Here is a 26,837-nt window from a genome sequence, read left to right as displayed (position 1 = left end):
CCAAGGTCTCTGGAGTAGAACAGATTAGCAGTCCTTTTAAAAAGGGGAGAAAAGGAAGGCCTAGCGACTCCTTTTGGAAGTTGAACTGTTCTGCTTCTGTCATCCTCACAGATGAGCAATGTCCCAGCTGCCCCACCCCACTTTGGAGGGCAGGCCTTGTTTGCTTCTAGACAGAGCTCAGGGTTTAGGAATCTGGAGGAGGTACTGTGTCCCTGAGAGAAATGCAGGGGCCAGGCTACAGCTCCCCACCTCTGCCGTCTTGCAATTCAGTAATAGCAGATCAGTATAACTCACCCTCATGTGTCTGAAACTTTCCTCCCTTCATTTCTGCTTTACATTTTAGTATTTCCATTTTGTAGCTCTCAAAGAGAAAGCACTGATTTCAAATTCTGTCACCCTAAAAAACATCACAGTTACTCAGACTAATAATAATAAATTATGTGCTAGGCACAGTGTTACATATTTTCCCTGCGTCCTCTCGTTTAATCTTGAGTCTCCTACAAAGTAGGGATTATGATTCCCCTGCATTATGGCTGTGGGAACTGCAGAGAGGGCTGAAACCACCTGTCCTGGACGATTCAGCTAGGAAGTGGCATCAGTGCCTGGGTTTAGACCCACCTCCCAGCTGACTCCAGAGTCCAGGTCTCCTCACCCCCATCCGCAAACTCCCTAAGCAGCAAAGAGCAAAGGAGGCAGAGACCTGTAGAACAGCTGTGGGGAGGAGGAAAGTCCTTTGTTCTACCCCAGGGAATCTAGCCCTGTGGAAGCAAATGTGTTGAGTTTTTAGGATTACAGTCACCTTTATCACCGTTTGCAACTGCTATGAAGAATAACTGGAGGGATTATAGCAGTAGAAAGAGAAAATGAAGTGTTTCCCTAAGTATGTCACAGTAGAAATCTGTGTACTAACATGGTGTCCATTGCTCCTGAGCCACGGGGCCCTCTTGCTGGAGGTGGGATTTTGCTGGTGTGGCGTCTGTCTCTGGTGAGCCCCACACGCACACTGGTGCCCAGCTCCTGGTCAGCATCCCCGGTACTTGAGCTGCAGGAAAGCTTTGCAATCTGACCCAAGTTCCTTTACAGTCCAGGGAATTTGTGGCCAATGTAGAATAAACATCCTGAAGTCATATTTTTGTTTCCTTTTATAGTTCTTTCCCTTCCTCTAAATCCCTGTGATGTTCCAAGTTAGTTTTTGACTGTTTACTTAAGTTAATAAAGTAATACTCGTGCATCATGTATAAGCCAAATGGAGACATGTGGCCCATAAAGAAATGCGGCAGGCTGGTGCCCTGAGGCTCCTGACTGCCCAGTCCAGTCCGAAGGGACAGCTGTCCACAGCTTTACAGCCATTTCTGTGTTGGATCTGCATGTGTGTAACTCATCTGCTTACACAGTATATCTCCATCCATCAGTCTTAGACTTTCTAACTCCTATGGGAGGCTAGGATTTAGCTCTAAAAACACGTCCCTGCTTCTTCCATGTGCTTCCCAGTGTATGGAAGTGGGTCCTTTTGGTTTAATTGACATTTAGTATTTGTATTACAAACGTGTACATTTTGCACATAGCATTGTGACAGAACCATTATCTTAATTACAAGACTTTATTTTTCTGGAGTACGTCATTCTTTTATCTGCTTGTTCAGTTTTTTAAAATACATACTTCATACAAGTACATCCCCAGTGTTTTTAACAGAACTGTCCAGAGGGCCAGGTAAATCAGAGAATCCCTTGGTGACATCCTGCTAGGAGCCCTCAGCCCTCGCCCCCCCCCCGGACTTGTAACTGGCCAAGTTCGTGGCTAGCTGTTGACCTGGCTGGTTCCTTTACAATTCCATTGTAATGGACTCATCTTTTTTCGTTTCCTCTTTCATTTTTTACAGAACGTATCCTGTAGTTACCCGAGAAAAGTTGGAAGACAGGTCAATTTTCTGAAATATCAGAATGGATTCTGCACACACACGTAATGGATAACTTAGTGGTCATCACAGTTTTGTTTTTTGTATTTTGTTTTTTTGGTACTGGGGATCGAACTCAGGTCCTTGTGCTTGCGCAGCAGGTGGCAAAACCACTGAGCTAAATCTCCAGCCCGGTCATCATAGTTTTTAACCTCAAACTTATGAAACCTTTTTCACATTTTCTAGGTGGATTCTGCATAGGTTATCCTTGTTAATGAATAATACTGTATGTTTAATGCTGGAGAATAAGGTCATTCTTACAGAAGTGACAGGTGAATGCTGATGTAAGTTATATTATGTTCAGGAGAGATAGTTGACTATCTTTTATGTCCTCGTCTTCTCTGTGGGAATCTATGAGAATATGTATTTATGTAGACAACATGATTCTGGCTGTAGGAGTAAAAAACTTTCTACTCAGTCACTTTGTGAAGCTAAGCACCTGATAGTGATAGCTCATCCATTTCCTGTGCTTAGCACAGTACCTAGAATAAAATAGATGGTAGGTACACTGGCTGCTCTAAAAATGCATCAAAGAGACATGTGGTGTGAGTACTATTTTGGTTTATGCCCTTGATATGTTGAGGATTAGTTGTGCCTCTACCAAGTGCCTGTGAGACTTGTTAGTCGTGTAAGTCAAAGTTAACCTCTGCTTTGAGGTACTAAGGAAACCTAGTCTTGGGCTTTGATTTATGTGACTCACTGATATTTGCCCTGTTTCTGCCCAAATAACTATTTTCCTTTGAGAGCATGTTTTTCTGTCCTGTAGAATAAAATTGCTTTCTTTGGTCTTATGTGCCACCTGCAGTTTGGGGAAAATGCCATTGTTGGAGAGAAAATGGGATTCATGTGGGAAAGAGGAAGGCAAGTAAAGAATCCACTCCCAAGTTTCTCCCCCAAAGAAGAACAGGCAGGATGAGAAGTACTTACAGCTTCACCAAATGGATTTTAGGTTTTAATTTCATTAAAACTTGAACCCCAAATGTATCAGGTAGATTTGTTCTTTTCGGTCTTGTGGATCTAGAGACAGCAGGGTTCAATCTGCTGCCTGACCCACGCAGATTGAATTAAGGGGAGAACTGAGGTCTGTTTGTTGTAGTGCTGTGGTCTCCAGGGCACCTCATTTAGTCTTCTGTATTCTTAGAAACAGAGTCACCTCTCGGCAGGAGTAAAGGCACTCAGATGCCCATGGTCAGGATCTGATTTCAAGTCACCTGGCTTGGAGAACCAGGGCCCGATTTCCTTTGGCAGAGACAGCCTGCCCTTACTCTGTCAGCCACTTGGGCACAGAGGTAATGTTCTCAAAATAGAAACCTTCGGGGACTTGTTGGTGCATCTGTGAATCATTACGTTTGTCCTGAATTCTAATTTAATTTCATAGAATTTTGGAAACTATTTAGCTTTTTTATTTTCTTCCTCAAATCAACTTTCACAAAAAGTCGATCAAACAGAGTCAGGAGGGCTTAGAAGGTATCTTCTGGGAGAGTGTACAGCTGGTGTCTGCAGCAAGTAAAGGGCAGTGACCTTCACAAATCCACATTTTATTCTTCTTTTAATTTTTATTAGTACATTTGCAGTACATAATGATTGCATTACTTGTGGGGAATTAGTTCGTGGATCCACATTTTTTCTTAACTCCATGACTATGCCTGGACATGTGACCTCAGTCTACTCAGCTCATCCCTAAGCTCCTGTTTCCTCATTTGTAAAATGGTCTTTGAAAAATGCACCTATAGCATCATCATGAAGATTACCTCTGAGGATTACCTGAGATCTCTCTGTCTCTCTCTCTCTCTCTCTCTCTCTCTCTCTCTCACACACACACACACACACACACACACACACACACAGCACCCAGTGGGCATAAGCGCTCACCTCTCCTTCAGCCCAGGTGAGAGGCCCCCTCCCAGCAGCTGGTTCCCAGGGGGCTACAGTCAAGGATTGAACAGTGGCTTCATGACTTGCTTCCAGCTCTTGGGTATTCATGTTTATTTTTTTCTTCTCTTGGCAGGAGCACTAGCTCAAGCGGGAAAGTTCTTTTGCTTTTACCCTAGGATCTAGTTAATCTCGCACGATAATAACCCTAATGATAGCAATCTTAGCAGCTACAGCTTATCGAACACTCACTGTCTGCCAGGCCCTATGCCAGCCACCGTCTCTGTATTATTTTCTTTAATCTTCACAACAGTTCTCTTTTACAGGCATTGTATTCCCATTATACATACGAGAGAACTGACATTTCAGGTTCGGGCCTGGCTCGGGTTCTCATGCTTTGTTCTTAGCACCTTGCTTTTCAGCTACACCCTGTGGCCCCTGCTGAAATCAGATGAAATTTACCCTCGTTTACCTTCCTGACCTAATGACAAGGAGAGAGCAGAACCGTAGTCCCCACATTCCAACAGTAGAATACAGGGGCATTTCAGTGTCAAGGGTAAGAAGATCGAGCTTCACAGCGTCTCTACTCCACCCTGCTCTGTCCTTGCCTGAGCTCACCTGGGAGACCTGGATTCAATTCACAGGTGTCTCTAGGGCTCTGTGTGCTCCATTCTTTCTGTGGACTCACTGCCTACAGGTGACAGAACTGATGGAAGGGGCTGGCAGCCAGCTGCGAGCAGATGCTGTTAGTAAGGGCTGGACAGATGGACGTGTTGACAGCTGGGCATCCAGGTAAAGACCTTTTGCCTTCAACTGTCTAGCATGTACTCCACATTCATTTTTTTTGTCTCTCATTGCTTTTACCCAAGGATATAGCCCCCCACCCCCGAACTTGGCCTGTACTATTCTTCCTTTTGCCTCATTAATGAGACTAGCAGCTCCTTAGCCTTTGCTTCATACCTTTCCGTGGGCTTTTGTTTGTAACTGAAAAGATGACATGACAACATGTGAGAAATTCTGTAACAAGACTGAAGTTAAACTCTCATCACCTCACCTGTCTAGCACAGTGGCTTTGACTCTGTACTTCTCAGTGTTTCTCAGTGTGACTACACTCTCTTCTTTCATTGTGGCTCACAAGTTGTCAGCCTTTCCTGAAAGCCACCAGGCATCTAGTCCCTGCACCTGGGTCTGTGTAAGGGCCAGACAGTTTCCCCTTTTCATTTCACTTGAATCTTTTCAGTCTTGGAAACCTTGGTACAGATCACTCTGAGGTTGCCTGAGAGAGGGCCTAGCTCTCCCCCAGAAGATACTAGCCGTGGGACACTAGCATCAAATGCAGTGTCCAGCCTCCTGCATTTTTGCATCAGGGCCATAGATCCACTGGCGTAGAAAGTCATGGATTTAAACCAGACCTTCTCAGGATGTACTTACAGGGTTTTGTGATCAGCTGAGTTTGGGTTATACAAAGTCTACAAAGTTTAAAAATGCTTCTTTAGGTCAGTACTCTCTCTCTTTTTCTTTCTTCCTTCCTTCCTTTCTTCTTTCTCTTTCCTTCTTTTTCTTTCTCTCTCTCTCTCTCTCTCTCTCTCTCTCTCTCTCTCTCTCTCTCTCTCTTTCTTTCTTTCTTTCATGCTGGGGATTGAACTTAGGTCCTTTATTTATATGAGGCATGTGCTCTACCATTAGGCTATTCTCCCAGCCCCTGTCAGTGCACTTCACATGCTAATAAAACATATTCTGTGAATCTCAAAGATGGAGGGTTTATAAAAATAATAAGCTACCATTTATTGAGTGCTTACTCTTTGTTGAATCTAGGAGCCCTGGTAAACTCCTTATATGCAGTGTCTCATTTAAAATCGCAACAACCCTAAGAGATAGATGCCATCACTGCTTGCATTTTAGACTCTAGAGACTACTTACCCACTCTCATATCTGTTTGCAGTGAGCACAAAGTCTTGTGCTGCACAAGACTGAGTCCAGACCCCAGTCTTAATAACCAATGTTTAGTACCTTTCCTGGAGGAAGCTTTGACTAAGCCTTCTATTATTTGTGGCTTCTTTAGGATTGGTACTCAGAAGGGCGGTAGTTGGTGAATTGCCAATTTAAGCTTGGAATGTGAATGGTGACTGCTAGATGAAGAAGGGAGAGGAGGCTTCTCATATGACTCTTGTTGGATTTTGAAGCCTGCACTGGGCTTCACTGTGTCATGTTCAGTGATGTTAATGCAAGCACGGGCGGTCTGTCAGAGAGTGTCTACACCAGTGGTTTTCAAAAGTGGCTGCTCGTTGGGATTCTTCCAAGGATCTTTAAAAATTACTTATGCCTCACCTCTTCCCAGGGATTTTAGTTTTGTCTGGGTGGGGCCCAGGCCTTGGAGATTTTTAAGTGCTTAGAGTTTGGGGTGCAGCCTGGGTTGAGAACCCGGGTTTGGACATACTCCTTTGCAGTCGAGTTATTGCATCTTACACCAAAGCAAGGGAAGAATGAGTGTCCTTAGTAAGTTACATAATAATGCAGAGTTTGAGGGATATTTTTTGTATTTTTATTTATGAATGAATGACCTGTGCCCTTTTTTACTGGCCATGTATGGCCTTGTGGATCCACTATACTTGTTGACTATCACATGTTGAACAGCCCTTGGGCAGAAGTTATAGATGGATTCCTAAGGGAGCTGGTGACACAGAGGCCAAACACTCTTGCTCCTGCCAGAAGGAAGTACGTGTCATTGCTCAGACGATTGTGTCCACATTGCTGCTTGAGGAGCTGGAGTGCAGAATGCATTCTGGCTGATGCTTATAGCTAACTACATACATTTCTTTTTGACTCCAGTGAAACTGGGTCTTAGAATTATTTCTTGGTTTGGTAGCTTATACTTAATGCAGTTGTTTTATTACTATGTCTGCAAAAAGCCTTTTTAAGGCATTTGGGGAAATGTATGACCTTGTCAATAAAATACAATGATTGTTTTAATCCTACATTCTAATGGCTTTTCTTAACTTACTCATCTTTTCAAAGGCACAAACACTAGGCTGTTCAAGGCTTAATTCCAGAATTTCAAGACTGCTGCTCTTATCCAGTTCAAGACGGATGCACCCCAAGTTGCTCAAAGGGTTTGTAATGGGAATGTTTCTCTTGGTTTCTTACAGTACAACAAACACCTCTTCGTGCACATCGGGCATGCCAACCATTCTTACAGTGACCCATTGCTCGAATCAGTGGATATACGTCAGATTTATGACAAATTTCCTGAAAAGAAAGGTGGCTTAAAGGAACTATTTGGAAAGGGCCCTCAAAATGCCTTCTTCCTTGTAAAATTCTGGGTGAGTACAATATTGCTGTGATTCCTGTGGTTTGTGCCTAAATGCTCACATCTCTTATGTGAGCCATGCTGGCCGTGGATTCACACTGCCAGCATCTTGGTGTGCTTCTGCACAATGGCCAGCGATCGTGGGCTCACACAAGTGGGCTGTCCTCAAGCTGGCCTTGGGCATGCGCAGGGTGCATCCCCTGGCATTTACATTTTCTGCCCCACCAAAGGGTGAGAGAGACCAGCAGCCTCTTCAGGGTTCAGGACGTACTGGTGCAGCGACTCTCAGGTGGCTGGAGTGACGGTGGAAAGCATGGACCACTATGACCTTTTCTTCTCACCCCATTAAGCAAAGCAACCCATAAATGTTGCTGAAGCATAAAATTTGAAGTTGGTGTGAAGATAGTTATGTGCCTCGAGGTTTTCTAAGTGTCAGAGAGAATCCAGAATGCATTTGCCCAGTAAATACTTCATTCATGCTTGAATAGAAAGAACCCAGGCAAATATCCCTTGCTTTAGGTCTTTGCTGGTATGTTGAGGCCTCTGAGAAAAGCCCTGCTGTCTCTTCTGTACTAGTCAAGTTTGGATGGGGAATGAGGGGATTTGAGCAGGCCTAGCTGTGGGGGCTTGGAGGTAGGGCAGGAGACCAGATAACCTGCTAGTACCAAGAGTTTGTAATCCTCAGTCTTTACACAAATATAAAGCTTGCAGTGTTTGTGTCCCTTAGCATGTCATGAAGAGGTCTAAATGACCCGGCTCCAGGGCATTGTCTTCTTGGGTCCTGTCTAACCCTTTTGCCCCACCTGTATGTCCTGTGCCCTGCCTTGCACATGTTCCTGTGCACTTAACCTTTCTCCTTTTCCTCTTCTGCCACCAAGCCAGTTCCTCCCAGTACAGCACCCTCCTCATTTAAGCACCATTGATTTTTCTTTTAGTCCCATTGCATTTTGTAGTTAATCAGTCCCCATGCTGGGTCATAATTATTTGGATGTGCATCACACTCCTGTCTGGACTCTGACTGCCTGCAGGGAACCTTATTCATAGAATGGCTTCCATTTATTGAATGCCTGCTGTGTGCCAGGAGCTGCGCTAAATGCTTTACATGCATTTCATCTAGTCCTCACGGCTTAAGTGGAATTTGCCTCGTATCCACCTAAGAAAACAGGCTCAGAGATGACAGAGGACAGGTTACTTGTAGGCTGCTGACCTGGGACTTGAAATCAGATCTATCTGACTTTAATGCCCCTACTCTGTTTCCTGGCTGCCTAGCATCCTACAGACTCTGGCCACAGGGTTTATCAACTTTAGGCTTTCTGTATCTCTGACCCCAAGCACATGCCCTACCTTAAAAGCCCAGCAAATATGAGACAGTGGAGGAATTAGAGAAAAAAAAATTAATATTTTAAATTTCACAGGGAAATTTGCATATTAAATTTAGTTTGTTTAGTTTGTCCTTCCATAGTGACCAAATTTCATTTTGTGTGTCTGTGTTGACAGCTGGGTGGAAGTAGCCTTTTCCTTATAATAATGTTTATGGAATTGGTAACACATGGATAACCTGAAAAACCAATAATAATCACTTTTGTTTTCTAGATGGGTGGCTGCCTTCTAATGACTGGGGGATCAGTTGTTAGATGTTAACACTGCAGCTTTTACATGTGACCAGTGAACTACAGGATTGACAAGGTCAAATCCATTTTTGTTATAATACTGCAGCATGATTTGCACTCTGCCAATATTCACACTGGTGATAAAACGCAGTGGGGTACAACTGCTGGGGCCTCAGTAGGGATCAAGGCAGTGGCTTTGCCACTTAAATGCACACACAGTTTAAAAAGAGCAACTCAAGCCAGGAATGTCCCATATGAATTTTGTGACATCTTAAACGTCATCTTAACACATGTTCAAAATGAACACAGTAAGCCTGTCACGTCTTGGAAAACAACTGACATTATTTGTTGCCAAAGATAAAATTCAGGCTCACAGAGGAAAATTAGAATTTCCATTCCACCTCAGTGAACGAGACAACTTCCCAATAAGAGACTTTTCTGATGCGAACCCAACACACCAGGGATTGAACTGAGGACTTTGCGCTTGCCAGGCAGGTGCAGTGCCACTGAGCTACATCCCCGGCCCTCAGTGCTATTTAAAAACCATGGTTTGATATTGTGCAAGAGGCCAGTGGAATTTAAGGTAGCACAGCACAAAACATTCATTGATAAGGTTTCAGATTTGCGTTTTAATGTACTATTAAAAGACCACAGTTTCCTGAAAAGCCTGTCGCAAAATGTAAAATGGCGCAGCCTTTCTCATTGTTTTTTTTAAATATAGGCTTGCTTACTGTCTTAAAAAGATGTGTATGAGCATATAATGAGCTTATTTTTTGCGGTTATTATTTTTTCAAGCAAGGTAATAAGTATTTTGAAAATTTCTCAGTTTTCATGTCCAGTCCAGAAAACATAGATATCTCTTATCTACCATAAACAAACACTTTTTGAGGCCTTAATTTTTTTTAAGACTGAAGGGACCGGAAATTAAGAAGTTCAAGAGCCACAGTTGTGAAAGTTATAAGAAGAGATCATTGATCCAAGTTAATTAAAAATGAATTAGAAATTATAAGATATGATGGAACCATCTTCAGTATTTTCACATTGAACCATAGTGATTTTAAATAAGATTTCTTATAATTAGCATTTTGTTTGAATATAACTTCGTATAGCAAGGGTGCTTAGAAAGCCTTTTTTTTTTTTTTTGCCTCCCACATTTCCACTATTTTTCTCAGAAGATGATTTTAATAAATGCTTTCAGTAATGGGACCCTTCAGTCATGGACTTCTGGGTAATGAGGTCTAGAATACAGATGTGTAGAGAATGGTCGCCAATATGAAACATGAGTTTAGAAACAGTTATTCTGAGATCAGACACTTATTTATTAAATGAAGATTTAGAGGATTAAAATTGAACACTTCTTGGAATATGATAGAAAAACGTCACTTCAGTATAATTGTTGGGAATACTTAACCTTTACAAGGATATTCAATCATAACCATGTTAAAATCAAAGAGAAAGTAATTTAAATTAGGTTTGCTATTGAAATCTCATTGGCTTCCATCTTTGGACATCTGTAGGTTCTGGTGGATGCTTCTTAAGTAGATCTAACATTCCCTTTGATGTATCTTCTGTATTAGCAATTTGCTTAGCAGATTTTCCTATTTTTGGGAGAATTCTGTAAATTAAAAACAGAGACCCTATATCTGACCCTTCTCTTTTCTTTTGCCTGTTTCTTAATGCACCAGAATTCTCTAGGTTGTCAGAAATCTTACTTTGCTCATTTGATGGTTCCTGAAACTCTGTTTTCAGAGTGTCTATCTCCTCCAAATGGGGCTCAGTCTGGCTAGAGTCTACTGTGGAAGAAATTCTAAATACTAAACTCCCTCAAGTACCCACACTTAGCCCCAGGTGTAGGCACCTCAGCTCTTTGGTAGTTGCTGTTTTGAGGTGAATGGAAGACAGGGAGCCATGCAGCAGCCCCTCGCTGCCTTTTTGGTGGGAGATTCTGACTGGCATCCCACAACAGAGGTTGAAAATGTAGATAAATGGTAGAACCATAGATATCAGCATGGATGCCCTGTTTGGGTGAGCCTTATAATCCCATGCCTTAATTGTGTGGGACATGCATAGCTCCTCTCAGTGACTGTATCTGGTGAGATCTGTCTTTTGAAAGAGCCTTATTGAGTTACAATTTACACGCCATAAAATTTACTTGTGTTAAGTGTTAATGATTAAAGAATTTACAGAGTTGTGTAACCATAACTACAATCAAATCTGCAGTGTTTCTCTCGCTCTAGAAGATCTTCTTGGCCTATTTGTAGTCAGTTCTTGCTTCCACCCCCAATCACGAATCTACTTCCTGTCTGTATGGATTTGTCTTTTCTGGACATTTCACGTAAATGGAATCATTCACTGCATGGTGTTCTGCACCTGACTCCTTGTAATAATGTCGAGGTGCATTGATTTGGTAGCATGAGTTAGCAGGTAGCTCCTTTTTATTGCTGAAAAGAGTCTTCTTGTGCAGATAGGCCATATGTTTTTTCCTTATCCTTTCACTAAGCTTGTGTAGTTACCACTCTAGGCGATTACGAATAACGCTGCTGTGGAGTCTGTGTACAAATCTGTGTGGACATATGATTTTATGAGGAGAGGTCACTACCAAGCAATAGAATTGCGAGGTTATATGATAATCTGCAGATTTTTAAAAAGTAGTTATAGCATTTTACATTCCCACAGTGAGAGCTCAGGTGCCCACCTCCCCCCTTCAGCTGTCCGTCTCCAAGCACTGGGGTAGGGAGAGGTTGTGGGAGGCACTGTAGATGAGGAGGCTGGAGGGGAAACTGCTGAGAAAGGGTGTGTTACAGCTGGGCCTCTCTGGTGTGGGAAAGATGGTGGGTGGCCATTTTGAAAAGATAAGGAATCTGGATTTAATTGTGTGGACAGTAAGCAGAGTTCAGAGATTTGAGCACTTTTTCAGCCAGGAGAATAATGGGAGTGTTGCTAATGAGAATTATAGAGGCTCTGTATCGTATTTTTTCAATTTGAATTCTTTATCTTTTCCTTTTCATCGCTGCCTTCTACACGTTAACCTTAACCAGCATCCTTGAGACCAGAAATGTTTTAGATTTTGGAGTTTCTTAGACTTTGAAATATGTGCATAGAGTTTAGTGGTTTAGTATCCATAATCTGAAAATCCACTCAAGAGGTTTTGAAGTTTTCCAGCGCTGTAGGAGGCTGAGGTAGGAAGATCACAAGTTTGAGCCCAGTCTGGGCTATTCAGCAAGGTCTTTTCTCAAAACAAAAAGGGCTGGGGTGTAGCTCAGTTGAAAGCCCCTGGGTTTAATTCTCAGTAAACCCCCCCATCCCCCCAAAAAAACTTTTGGAGTTTACAACATTTCAGACTTCATATTAAAGATGCTCAATCTGTATTTATTTTCTTTTTCCTTTGCCTTTTTAAGATTTGTGCCTGTGTTTTACACATTATATTTAATTTCAAAGAGAGGAAAGGAATAGGAGCAAAGGGGCCATGATTATTCCCACTTTATACATAAAGAAACCGAGTCTCAGAGAGTCACAGGACTTCTGTAAAATTACACAGCTAATAAATGCCAGATCTGCTGGACTCCAGAATCCAGCTGTCCATATAAACTACACATAGCTCCTCGGGGTCACGGCTCTGTCACCAGAAACTATGCTAATGTGATTTCACTTAAATGGGAGTCAGTGGTGATTCCTGAAGTGTAGCAGCATGGTAGCTCCTCTGTAAGCCCCTGTCATGAGGGGGATGCTTTAGTGGATGTTTGCATGGGCCCAAGGGCTATTTGCATGTGTGTTTGTGTATATTATAATGTTGTGATATCGTAATCAGAACCACCTTTCTCACTTGGGAGACATGGTCCCTTCTGGCTTTAGTCAGTTCTTAGAGATGACTGAGGGCTCACTCACGTGTGTGACTTTGATACTCAGACTGGCCTGTCCACAGCCAGACCTCCTCTGTGTGCCTAGGCCCCGGTGAGGCATGCTCCTCCACCTTCATCTCCCCAGGCCAGGTTCCGGGGGCCCAAGGAATGTCCCTGCCACCCACATGAGCCAGGGTCATCCCAGCCAGTCAGTTCTGAGCTGCTCCCTCCACTATGCACTCCTGTGCCTTTCCACGGAGACCCCAGTGAGAACTTTGCCCCAGCTGTTCCCTGGTCTTCTGCCTCCTTACCACCCCATACCTTCACAGGGGGCACTGTGACATGCCTCCTGCCCCTGGGACCCACAAGGATGAGGCTTTTTCTGAACCTATACAGGTATCTCCTCTTGTGGCCAGCCCCCAGTTGACATAAAAGAACACAAAATGTGAGGTAACAAACCACCATTACGGGTTGAGTGGCTTTATCTGAAACACTTGGGATCAGAAGTGTTGCAGACTCTGGAGTTTTTCAGATTTCAGTATATTTGCATAGACTCCTGTTTTAGCATCCTTAACTCAATAATCCTGAACCTGAAATGCTTCATAATCTGAAGTTTTTTGAGCATCATATCCGAACTCAAAAACTTTCAGATTTCAGTGTTTGGATTAGGGATGCTCTCACCTTGTACTGGGAAATTTAGGTTGGATCTTTAATCTTATCAGAGATGTCAATAAAATTCTGCTCATAGAATAGAAGCAGCATAGTGTTTACATTATAATTATAAAGGCAACGGAATATTCTAGGCAGTTTTTGGACTAGATAATTTACAATTCAATTCTAAGTGCACCTTGAATACAATCTAATATGAACTTGAGTGTGCGCTTCCAGTGAAGAAAAACTTTAAATTAGATATCCTGGGGCTGGGGATTTAGCTCAGTGGTTCTGGCGCCTGCCTCGCAAGCACAAAGACCTGAGTTCCATCCCCAGCACCAAAAAAAATAATAATAACAAAAATGAATTAGATGTCCTGTTTTTCTTCTGTCTCAAACAACTTTCCACATACCCAAATGTCATTTTATTCTTAATTATCTTTTTTACATTTTTATTGCTGGGGATAGAACTCAGAGCCTTGTGTACACTAAGCAAGCTCTCTACCACTGAACTCTACCACTGAGCTGCTGTACCCTAGCACCACCCCATCATCTTTTTTTTTTTTTTGGTACCGGAGATCAAACTCGGGTCCTTGCGCTTGCGTAGCAGGGGGCGAAACCACTGAGCTAAATCCCCAGCCCCCCATTATCATTTTTAATGACTACATAATATCCTGTTTACTGGGTGTATTGTAATTTAACCATTTTTATTTTATTAGATAATATGGATATATACATATATTTTAGGTGGGTAAATAATCCAGATTGCTTTCTAAAATAGTTGTGGCTATGAGTGAATAAATCAGGTGTCTCCATCACCTTCACTGGCATAATTTAAAATACAAAAAAACAAAAAACAACCTTCTGTTGTCATTTTGTTTTCTACATCCTCTACATCTGCAGTTACTTTTCCTTTCTACTCAAAAACCTTTACTCTCACTTTTCTCATTCTCTATAGAAACAACCATTGTTATTAAGGGTAAGCATACTGTATTCCCTACGTTCTAGAATATGTTTGTTTCCATTTCAGCCATCTGAAACAGGAATGCTTCTTACAGTTGACCTCATAAGCGCCTTGCCCACCCCTGAGGGAAGGAAGCTTGATCCACGTATTATTGCTGGACCCTCCCCAGCGTAGAAGGTTCTCACCATCCCCTGGTCACCTCAGTCCAGCTATTTGTACTGGTAGTACCACAAGCAGTTGAATTTTAGCTCACATTTGAAACCCCAATTAAGACATCTCAGAAAATTATATGTTGATAGAACACTGAAATCGTGATGGAAGAGGATGTGGACTCAGATTTGTCACAACTGAATCCAACATGTGTCCCTGGCAGACAGCCAGCCTTCTTTTTTCCTTATAAAGCAATGATGATGGCAGTGTAGGCACTAAGAAGGGAGGGTGTCCACTCCCGGGGTGGAGAGGGGCCTCCCTGCAGCGGGACCATGCCTGCAGAGAGGTTGCCAGGGATGCCTAATGCAGACAGTGCGTCATCTGTCGTAATGTAAAGACCATGTAGCAGCGGTAGCTTGTGCACAGGATTTCCAGAGCTAGAAGCGATGGGAACTCAGTAGTGACTCCTAAAAGAGAAAGACCCAAGTGCAGCTTGCAGTGGACTGTTAGGAGTTAATTTCCAGCCATATGAAGTTTACTAAGGAGATAAAATGATGACTTTAACCAAATAAGGAATGCAGATGGAACTAATATCTTTGGAGAGACCTCAAAATTCTGTTCTCTGCCCTAGTAGGGCTGAAGAATGTCAAGATCAGGAACCCTGATCTAATGAAAGCTGTATCCTTTTTAACTCACTATTCATAACCTTTGTAGCCCAAACTGCATAACAGCTTCTAGTATGATAATGTGTAGTCTTAAACTTTAATTGGAGTAATAAAGAAGAAACTGCTAACAAAATGAAGTTGTAGGGATACGTACCCTCTTGTCAAGTTCTAAGAGACTTTTTAATATACATTTAGTATAATATTTCTATTTTCCATCTAATTATTAAATTGGCTATGTCTTAGAAACTTAAGACACATACTACGCTACAGTTATTAATAATGCTTTTCCTTTTAAAGTTCTTGAAATTACATTCACTGTAAACAACTAACAATATGTTCAGTCAATTTACTTTCTTAACCAATTTTTTTTAAAGGAATGAAAAGCAAGGTTGGTTTTACTAACCATAGCAGATGTGAGAAAATTTTATATAACAGAAAAAGAGGAAGCAAGTTATTTGGCAAGAGGGCAGCATTTAGAAGATGCTTTTATCTTTGTAGGGATGAAATCACATCTGTTCAGCAAAATGACAGCTAACTGTATATGAAACAACTGGGCTTTATTTAAGGAGAAGAAGTGCGGTGGATGTGTGAACTGGTAGAATGAGAACCCTCTTTTGGGGTTTCAGCCTGTTTCTCTTTGGATTCTGCAAGATTTGGGTTGGAATTATAGGCTTGAGTCTATCATTTGGAAGCAGACATCCCTGTTGTTATTCCTGGAAGAGGGAACTGGCATTACAGAATCATTTGCTACTCACATGGTTTGAGCCGCTATCAGTAAGAAAGAGCCTTTCGGCTCCACATGTTTTCCATTTCTCCCTATTTCTAGCTCATCTCAAAATATATTAAGTTCTGGAAGTTACCTGAACAACAGTAATGGAATGATTTAAGTGATAGAAAGATTAACAAGAGACACTGGTGGTTGTGGGACTGTGGCGTGGAGACTGTGTAGAGTGTGGCTGTATGGAACTTTGACCCAGGGTCCATTTTTGGGAAAATCATCTGTTAATAGGCAGGACCTGCTATTTCATCCACAGGAATAGGGGAGTCTTTTAATACATTTGCCGTCCACTCATTTTGTTTGCTTCCATAAGAAGACCTGGGGCTGGTTAGCACTGCCTACATTGGCAGTCCTTCCCAGTCCCCATCCGTGGGCCCTAAAGTTCTCTGTAGTGTAGGCCTCCTCAGGGGAGCAGGGACTCTTCGCTGTAGCTTCTGTCTAGCAGTGTAGTGCACAGAACAGATTTTCAGGTTTTTTGGAATTAATCTATTGGTTGAAAAGATACTTTATTTCTTTCAGTAAACAGTCCTGGAAAAATTGCTACACATCAGGCACACTGCTCCTCATCTAGCACATCTTACTTAACACTTGACAGTTGTTTAGGAGTCATCCTCAAAGGCACACGCAGACAGGTAAATGGCAGCACCTGGGTAGGACCTGTGCTAGAAATGTAGGGAGAAGCTGTTGTGGAAGCACGGGGAGTTGAGGAACCCTATTTATGCCTGTGAACATTTTGGAAGTCCTCCTCAAAGAGCATTTGTACCGATCCTTGAAAGAATTTGGTCATCGAAGAGGAGTGGGAAGAGGTTTTCAAGGAAAACAGGCACAGAATTCAAAGGACAGGACAGTCTGGAAAATGGGAACAGAAATTCACTCTGCTTCCCCCAAGCCCATAATATGTGTCTACCATACTGCAGATAGTCATTATTTTTAAACCTCGATCTCTGAGCCCTCAGGGCATTGAGGCAGACTTTCTTAAAGTAGGAGTTACCTTGATCTGAATCCTGAAGGCTGTCTTAAAATGCTTTCTCTGCTGGGTCATTTGGCTCATTAGGTGCTTAGAACACCCAGGTCAGGGACCCAGTGCCCAGCCTTTTCTACCTGTGGGCTTTTTAAATCCTGTTCCCTGCCATGGTTCCATGGTGAGCTACTGTCTCCTGAGAGCTGGTGCTAAGCACAAGCCCAGCAGAAAGCAAGCACAGAGGCAGGTGCATCTGCCTTTCCGGCATTGCTCAGGTAGTTTCCCTCTGTGCCTGCTGCCTCTGCGCCTTCCACAGGAGAAGCCTGAGAAAGAACTGAGGTGCACACTTCAGGAAGCTGCTTATTTCTGGACCCAGTTTGCAAGGATTAAATGGACTATCTGGATACTCCAGGTACTTGGTTAGTTTTGGGGGGGTTTTTTTGGTTTTTTGGTACCAGCGATCGAACTAGAATCCTTGTTCTTGCGAGGCAGGCAGCGGAACCACTGAGCTAAATCCCTGGCCCACTTGGTTAGTTTTTAAAAATTGAACCTAGATGACTGGTCCTCTGGGGAATCTTCTCTCCCTGTGCTGACAGATCCAAGGTACTGCACAGCCTGCCCTCTTCTTCCCTCCCCTATTCTAATTCACTTTATACATTTCATAAGTAACATAGGTTTGCTGAGTAGAGTATTTAAAAAGACACAGAATGAAGAGTGAGGGTCCCTTCTTACACACGTAGTTGGCAGGCAAATCCTAAAATGTGGAATGTATCCTTCCAGATTTTTATGTATCTGTGAACATTGTACATACACAGTTTGTTTTTACTTACAAAAGGATTAGTTCCATGTATTTCTCTGCAACTTCATTTTTCCCATTAAATATTGAATGTAAGATGTTTTCTTACAGCATCAGAATTTGAGGGTAAGTCCTAATTTTTTTTTTTTAATTAAGATGACTTGTTAGTAGAATCAGATCTAGCACATAAAATTGCAGGCTTCTCAGTTAAATTTGAATTTCAGGTAAACAGTTGATACTTTTTTTAATGTACATGGGCCCCGTGCAATATTTGGAATATATGTGTTGTTGTTTATCTGAAATGCAGATTTAACTGGGTGGCTGTATCTTACTTGTTACATAACTGTGTATAACTGGTTGCTTGGGAGTTGTTCTTGTTCTAAGAAAGATAATTCATGCACAGAAACTCCAAAAGGAAGGCCCCATTTCCTGGGAAAGCAGGCCTCCAGGCCCAGCCAGCGTTTATGCACCTGAGTGTGGAGCCGGCCCTGGCACCCAGTGCTCACTAACTGCCTCATTGAGAATTGGCCTGAGCCTCGCCTTCAGAGTTGGGGCTGAGACCAAGATCCTCTGGCCCCTCTGAAGCTGTCAGTGGGAGCTACCTGAAGTCGGGTGGGTGATGCTAATTAAACTTTAAAGAACAAATGCTGTTATTTGTAGGAATTTGCAATGCAGACAGGCAGCCTTTCAAGCAGTGCATTTGTAATTAGAGCAAGCTTTTAAGATTCTTTGAAGTACTAAATGTTTATGAAATTCAAATAGGGGTGCCAATCTGCACAATAAAGGGGCCCTCTGTGGTGTTTCTTAAAATCATCTATTTTGTAGATGTAAATATATGCCATAATTAGTGAGAAGTAACTGGAAGAGCTAGGCTGGCAGAGTTTATTCCTATTATTCTTATTTCAAACAGCTGTGGCTGGAGAGCTGCATCTGCTGTCCTGTTGTGTTGGGCAGGGCACAATGGCATGAAGGAAGGGAATGGCTCAGGCACCCGCTTCCCGAGGACCGCGCCTCCTCTCCCCAAGTGCAGAATGTCCTTCTGGGGAGGTGTCACCCTCACGCTGGGCCTCCCCGCCCCTGAGTGCCAGTGAGGGGAGCTTCAGGGTCTGGCCGGATGCAGATGTATGCAAATGAGACCCTGGGGAGGGCTCCGGCAGCCAGCTTTCTCCAGACCCCCCAGCCAGGCACTGTCCTTAGGGCCTTTCTGCCTGAGGGCGCACAGCCCAGTGCGGAGCAATTGTCCTTTGGCGCCTGCTGGAGCAGCTGCAAGCCCTGAGCTGCGTGCCCTGCCTGGCCAAGCCTCACCATGTGGCAGGCCTGGATGCCCGCCCACAGCAGGGCCTGGCTCCCGGTGCCGCCTGCCAAGGAGCCAGATGCTGCCATTGGAAAAAATTGCTTCACAATTTGAAATCTTGGTCCTTTGATCATGTCTCAGAGAGGATGCAGAGGAGAGGTTCAAAGTGGTGGTTTGAAAAAATGCCCGTGTCTCCTTGCATCCATCAGTGCCTATTATGCTGTCTCTAGTCGGGGACAATCCTCTTGATGTTTTCATTTTTGCAACCAAGTAATTCCCGCCTGCCTGGCCCTCCTGAGCCTTGGGGTGGAATGGAAGGGAGGGATGGGTAGGAAGGGAGTGTCCCAGCCTGTTCCTGACCCCATGTCCCTGCCATCCCACAGCCTTAGGGCTTATCTGCTTCCCTTTGTTCCCACAGGGACAGGCTCTTCCCGGAGAAGCCAGTGACAAAGCCGTTGTCAATCAGCAGATGCTCCTGCTGTGTGGGGGGGGCGCCCTCCCACCCTTCTTTGGCAAAGTTGGGTGGGCTTCGCTTCCTGATCCTCCTGCCCCTAGCCCCGCCCTCATTCACTCTAGGAATCTGGATCCCATACACCTCGGCTGGGCCTCATTTTTCCTTATGTATGAAATGGGAAGGATCCTATTCTTAAGACTGCTGCATTTTTCAGATTTACCAAAAGAAGGCAAAACTATGCAATTAAAGAGAGGAGCATACCCTCTAATAAACAGGTTTAAGGGGTGAGACGTCTTGGAGGAGAGGCAGTGGCCCCCTTGCGCCGTGACTGACTTGCTTCAGTTGGGGGAGTGAGGCGCAGAGACGGGGAGGGGACCTCGGGTGGTGCAGTTTTGCTTCTTTGCTCTCTAATGCTTTCTAGTCCTCTGCTTACCTTTGAGACCTGCCTGTGCTTCCACCTTAGCACATCTTCCAGGCCCCGCTTGTAAATAGACTAAAGGTCTTTAATTCATTTAACATGCATTTGTTTACAATAGCGGCATTTCCAGAAAGAACTCAGTACCATCTACAATCATGTCTTTGTGGAAAGGATGGTGATTTTGTACCTGTTTGAGTAGTATTTGAGACACAATATAGAAAACTTGTCAGAAACTCACAAATGGGAAAAAGTCAGTGTTGTGCCTGCCACACGCCGACAGATGTGGGTCAGGCCGAGGCGGAGTCTGTCAGGACCCTCTCCATTGTGCTTAGTGATGGTGAACTGCTGCCCTCACTGAGCACAGTCTCCATCAAGGTGACCAGGGCCTCTGTCCTGGTCCATATTTCAAGTTGACAAGTTAATAGCAACTGTTGGTGTTATTAACAGCTGCCATTTGTACAGCTCACTGCAGCTCACAGAGGAGTGTTGCCTGCGTTGTCTCTTCCCCACATCCCAACGGCCTGTGGGCACCAGTCATGTTCCCTGTGGACTGAGATGAGAAAAATGAGACCCTGCCATCCACGTGTCAGATTTCTGAGTTACAGTAGTGATAGAGGCAGCACTCACAGATTTCTGGACTAGAAGGAATGGATGGCTGATCGCTTCTCGGCCTTTTGGCTAAGATCAAGTGTAGGAATGGAAGGCTGAAACAGGATGAGGCTTAAAAATAAAAGTAGATGCAGAACGTGAATTCTGGGAAGAAGCTAGGACAAGAAGAGCCCTGTGCGTGTGGAGGGGAGCCGAAGGGAAGGTTAGAGGGAAGCGAGAGAGAGTTGCAGAGTCATCCTATAGAAAGGTTCCTGGGTCTGTGAAGGCAGATCTGGATAGAAGTTACAGGGAAACAATTGGGACTTACCAGCTGTGGTCTGCAGAATCATGGCTCCCAAGCAACATGACACCATCTGTATCCGTAGTACCCATAAATAGGTCAGATGGGATAACAAAGGGGAGGTGGTGTTGCTAATCTTCAGGTGGATTTCATGGGTTACCTGAGTGGGTTCAATTTAAAAAGTGGAAGATGAAAGCAAAACAAACAAGCCAGAGCTGGAAGAGGCAAGGCTCCCAGAGCCTCCAGAAAGAAACGCAGCCCTCTAATACCTTGGTCTTAGCCTGGTAAGTTGAATTCTGACTACCAGAGTACAAGATCAATTAATGGTACACACTGCTAAATTTGCAGCCATTTGTGACAGCCACAGGAGAAGCACATTCGACAGGAAGGAGAGCTATGAAACAGTTGACATCCAGTAGTGAGTGCAATAATGTTTTCCCATGCCTGAGAAGACTTACCCACTAGGGAGTGCAGGTCTGGATGGTGCGGAAAGGGTTTCTGCATCGGAAGGTAAAAGAAAGAGCCTGTGAACTCGATTCATGATTCATACATGGATAAACTGGGAGGGTTCCTAGAAGGGACTGTCCCCTTGCCCTCGCCTCCCCACCCACATGGGCAAGTGTTTCAAACCCAGCCCGAGCAGTGCAGAATGTGGCTTGTGTTCAGTCGGAAAATATGTTTCTTTGGTTTAGCTGTTTTGGATTTTTGTATGTATTTGCTTTTAGAATTCACTTTGTGGTCAGTAAAAGCTGATGAAGCAGAAATAGTTTGACTCTAAGAGCAGTGGGTTTCTTTCTTATTTTCTTGCCTTCAGAACAACATGAAACACTTTTGCTTTCCACCCTGCGTTTTTGGCTGGGGGCGTGTCAGATGGTGGGCAATGAGCTCTGCACGAGCCCCACACTCATTACAGAGCTTGCCTCCTTTGTTGTTGATTTAATGCTAGCATGCTTCTTTGGTATTACCTTTGCTCCGTGGGAGTTCAGGGTCCGGATTTCTTTCTGGAGTGGTTCTAATCCCATCAGCTAACAGATAATTATCTTTCACATGAAAATGCCTCCTCCTAGAAAATTCCTGAAGAGCAGCTACATTGTGGTTGGATGGCTGTGTGATTGTTTTCCATGTTCAAGGGTAACTGTAAAGTGGTTGTGATAGCAGATTGGTTGTTCACCATTAGTTGAGAAGCCTTTTAAAATGTAACCTATTAAATTTACATTAATAGTTAAGTACAAACTTTCCCCAAACTATAAAAAGAAAACGAGAAAAAAACCAAAATAATTCAAGAGTAGTCTGTGCCTCTTACCTAGAAGAATGCTAAGATGCACATGGGCTTCGTAACCTAGCACTCGCAGTCCCAGGCCACCCCCCAGAAACTCAGAGGACATCCAAGAACGTTCAGAGTAGGTGCAATTTGGTGACACCACAAATGTCCAACAGTAATGGAATGGATAGATCATGACATTTTTGTTCAGTGGAATGAACAATAATGAAGATGAATGCATTACACACAAGCATGCACATGGATAAATCTGTGGTGGGGAAACAAAATAAGACCAGTAAGATGGTTGGGAAACAAAACTAGACACTATACAAGTCCCTGTATTTACAGTTCAAAAAAAAAAAAGAAAGATAAAACTAAGGTATAATGTTTTAGGGTCATGGTCACCCTTGTGGCATGGGAGTGATTGTGACCCAGAGGGAGCATATCTGGGGGGACTTCATCTAGGTTCGGGTTCACTTGAAAATTTACAGAGCCAGAAACTTTTGGTTCCCGCCATTCTGTGAATGCATTGTATACTTCAATTTCGTGTAACATACTGAAGTAACAACTATAAAGCTACATATTTTGTTGACATGGTTTCTGGTGGTAGGTTTTCATGATGGATATTCTTTAATAACTTTTTTCATAATTCATGTCATCATAGCTACAGATCATGTATTCCAAGTTAAAACTGTGCTTATGTTATTTGGGGAGTTCTAAGAGAGATTAGTGAAGCAGAGGTGAGGTAGTGGGACTTGTCTGACCCAGATACAGCCCATTACTAGGATAAAACCATTCTTTATAAAAAAAATGACAAAACTATTCTTTAAAACCATCTTTTTATCATTACTATGTATCCACTGTTCTAAGTAATGTCACTGATAAAATATTCCTCAAATCCTTTGTTGGCTAAGTCCTAAATAATTGAAATTACTAAATTTTTATATATAGAAAATATACACATATGTTTATTAGCTGTCCCATTGCTGAACACAATACTCAACACTCACCTCTTAAAGGAGGCAAGATTTAATTTGGCTCACGGTTTCAGGAGCTCAGTCCATGGTAAGCTGACTTTAAGACAGACATCATGGCAGAAGAGTGTGGTGGAGCAAATCTGCTTAATTTATGGCAGCCAGGAAGCAGAGCAGTGGAATAGCACCGGAGAGACAAGAGCCACACCTCTCTGACCCACCCCCACACACCCAAAAGTACATGACAACAGTCTTCTGGTAGTTCCCAAGCCCATAAGGTTGACACAATCAAGCTTCAGTTTGGCCCACATATTACTTATCCTTTAGTAATACACGTGGATACATGGTAGAATTCATTTCCAGAGTAGGGTCTTAGCAGTTTGGAATCCTTCCACCAGGTGAAACTTTACCTGGTGCAGGTAAGAGTCAGCAGCCCCCATGTGCTACCTCTTCCACTCCTTAAAACAGATTTGTACATGAGCAGCAGCATCACACAGTGATCATGAAGACCAAGAAGTTGGGTACTTCAGTTCTCTCATTCTCTTGTTTCTCCTTTTGGAGTCTGTGTTTACAATTTTAAACAGCTGAAATAGAGTGCTAATTATAATGGAAATAATGATCCACTCTAGTTGTCAAATTTCCTAGGTTTGCCACTACTGTCAGACAGCTACTTTGACTTCTGCAGACAAACTTGTAAGGATGGAAATGTGACAGTTGTGAAAGCTTCAGCAGCTCAGGGTCGTGCTGAATACCAGTCTAAACTTGGTTAATGATTGATTAATGGTTTTAAATTGTGTGTATTGACAGTTTATTTTGTGTATTTTAAGTAACTTGAGGTTGACATTGTCTTTTTGTAGAACTAGGGATTGGACTCAGGGCTTTCGTACTGAGCTTTCATCCCTAACCCTTTTGTATTTATTGTGAGACAGGGTCTCACTAAGTCACAGACTTGCCTCCGCCTTCAGAGTGCTGGGATTACAGTGTATGCCACCATGCAGGCTGAGGTTGATACTTTTTAATAACGATTTCACTCCTTTACTTTCCCGCCTCCCCGCCCCCGTCATTTACTGCCTGAGTTTCCTCTCACACGTCCCTTCTTACACCACAAATGCCGAATTGCTTAGGTCCTTGACCAGTCTTTCAAAACAATTTGATATTTTAAAAAGCTTATTTAAATTACCACATTAAATTGCAGTATTAACTCCCAAAGCCTTCATAGCACATGATTACTCCTCTTCAGAGCTACAAGTTTCTTAAAGTTGAAAGAAAAAAAAAAATTGCCAGTAGCCACTTTTCCTGCTCAACATAAATTTGTTATTACTGCATTGTTGGAAAACATCCCAAATACTCATGAGTAGGACATAATTTATGGTACATCTGTATAGCCGAACAGCATGCAACCCTGAAAAAGGACAGCTGTTTGTATTTTTAAAATTACTGTCCTTGGGCTGGGGATTTAGCTTAGTGGTTCTGCCACCTGCCTCACAGGCGCAAAGTCCGGAGTTTGATCCCTGGTACCAAAACAAAATGACTGTCCTGCTGTCAGTACTATTCAAGTTTTAATATGGGTTTTTATAAAGCAGTATTTATGAAAGTGAATATAGTTGTGCTGTTTGTGCAAAAAATGTGTATAGTTGAATATCTGCTAATATCTCTAAAAGGACCCTGGAGAGATGGGTAGCCCTGGTTACTTCTGGTGAGGTGGACAATTTCATAGGTAGAAGTAAAGCTGTACACCCATTTTACAGTTTCTCTCCCCTTTACTTAGCATATACACTGAAACTTTTTTTAAAATGCTGAGACCATTTGACATAAAGTACATTATAGAGGCCGGGGATTTAGCTCAGTGGTTCTGGCGCCTGTCTCGAAAGCACAAGGTCCCGAGTTCGAGCCCTGGTCCCCCCCCAAAAAAAATAAATAAAGTACATTGTAGTAGAAAGAGCATGCAAGTCCCAGCCGATAAAAAGAACATCACTAATATTCCCTGCACTGCAAACACCTGACACTTTGCAGGGCCATATGTTCCAGGACGTGATCAGAGCAGGCCAGGGCGGTTCCTGCAGCCTCCCCTGGGTGCAGCCCGCTGGTCAGTTCAGTACCCTGAGCTCTCCAGTGTCTGGATGTCAGGGCACTTTTCTCTCTGGCAGCTGCAGCGTAGCTTGGGAAGCTCAGGTGCAGATTGCAGCCAGGCCAAGGCCTCACTTCCCACTTCGCTGCTCTTCTGTGGAGCCAAAGGTTGAACCTTTGAAAGTGAGAAGAATGCACCTGAGGGGTTTTTATTTATTTATGACCGATGTCCCATGCAGTTCCAAAGAGCAAAATGTGAGAAAGCTTACTGCATTTATGGATGGTGTGAAACCAGACAAGTGCAAGCAGAAGCAGATTGGAAACCAGTAAAAGGAGCCGCACACTGGTTGTTAGCAGCTGTTAGACGCACCTGGGACAAGAAATTACTGTAGTTGAACACTAAATTGAGCTTAAGATTTCTTAGCACATGAGGTGAAAAGGGGAATATGTAGAGAGTAGGTTCTCTCTTTTAAGGCAGAAAATCTGAAGTTTTGTCAAAGGGGATGGACACGTTCCTGATAATGCAAAAAATTCATACGCAAGTCTTTATTTAAAAATACACAGGATTAAAAAAATATATACAGGATGACTCATATCTTCATGGTGGTTAGTACCTGAAAAGGTATTGAAATTAGCTAGTCCAAATGTGCTAAATCTCACAAAATAGAAGATCCCATTTGAGTATTGAATCCACCCACCTGTCTCAAGAGCCATTATGCTATTCCACGAATCGTCCGTCCTCTTGCATTTGGATGGCTATACTGGCCTGCACATCTGAGTCCATACATTCTTTCTCTCTTCCCAGTCTTCTCCAAACTGTGGTTAGAGACGCCTCTTGCATCTGATCCCATTAGCAGTCACTGCTGCTATCCTGTCTGCTTGGAACGCCTCGGTCCCTTTGCTCTCAGGATGGAAGATCCGACCCTCCATCTTCCGGCTCCTCTGCCATACTCTCTCCTTCACTGTTTCCGTCCCACCCACCCTTTCACAGTCCTGCTTTCTGGCTCTGGTTTCTCCTTTGGAGATGGTGTTGCCTAACCATGTCCTCTTTGGATCCAGGCTGCATAGCATCAGAGAGCTCCTCCCCACTGTTTGTTCCCGTGTCCCTCTGTGCCTCTTTCCGTGGGGCTTCCCGCTCAGCCTTTTGCCCTCCTTATTGAATCATTAGCCTCAGGAGAACAGGCACTGGCCCAGCCTTTGCTCACTCTTCTCCCCAGCTCTCCACACAGTGCCTGGGATGTGGGAGCAGATCAGCAGGTGATTAGTGACAGCCTGCTGCTGTGATGCTGAGATGGGCTTCCACAGACAGGGTGGTTTATATAAATAACAAATCTATTCCTCACATTTCTGGGATCTGGGAAGGCCAAGTTCAAGCAGCCAGCATCTGATGAGGCCTCACTGCGGCCTCACGCTGTAGAAAGCAGAAGTTGTAAGAGAGACAGCTTGTTCCTGGAAGCCCTTTTTATACAGGCTTTAGTTTGCTTGTGAGAGCAGAATCCTAAATACCTCTCAGAAGGCCCCATCACCCAACACTGTTGCTTAGGGAATTGAGTTTCCAACCCACAAATTTGGGGGACACATGCAGATCATACCAGTGACCTAAATACTGCAGTGGCCCCACCTCCAGTAGACCTTGTACCCTGCAGAGACCATACACAATCCTCAGCCCTTCTCTGCATGTTGCCATCTTTTTTTTTTTTCTTTTCTTTTTTGTACCGGGGATCAAACTTGGGTCCTCGGGCTTGCAAGGCAGGCAGCAGAACCACTGAGCTAAATCCCCGGCCCCCATGTTGCCATCTTAACCATCCCTTAATTATGCCCTTGTTAGAAGCAGTGGCTTCCATTGTCTGCATTCTGGTGTTTTTGACGCCGTATTTACCATCTACCCACATGGTAGTTATTTTATGTACCTATCTCCCACATTCAGTTGTAGC

The 26,837-nt window shown here is 43.4% G+C and overlaps 1 protein-coding gene across 13 annotated transcripts in view; it reads left to right on the top strand.

The window, feature by feature from the left end:
• Positions 1 to 26,837, top strand: part of Tead1 (TEA domain transcription factor 1) — a 240,713-nt gene that overhangs the window by 197,319 nt on the left and 16,557 nt on the right. For all 13 annotated transcript variants that reach the window (XM_087211643.1, XM_004851443.4, XM_087211644.1 and 10 more), the window contains one exon: positions 6,973 to 7,146. In XM_087211643.1, coding sequence (XP_087067769.1) covers positions 6,973 to 7,146 — 174 coding nt within the window. The remainder of the gene's footprint in view (positions 1 to 6,972; positions 7,147 to 26,837) is intronic.

The sequence above is a fragment of the Heterocephalus glaber genome, unplaced genomic scaffold, assembly GCF_053883595.1.
Source record: "Heterocephalus glaber isolate CG9 unplaced genomic scaffold, H.glaber_assembly_v1.0 deba00001428, whole genome shotgun sequence".
NCBI lineage: Eukaryota > Metazoa > Chordata > Mammalia > Rodentia > Bathyergidae > Heterocephalus > Heterocephalus glaber.
Note: the sequence above shows the minus strand (reverse complement) of the source record. Positions and strands in the feature narration are given on the sequence as shown.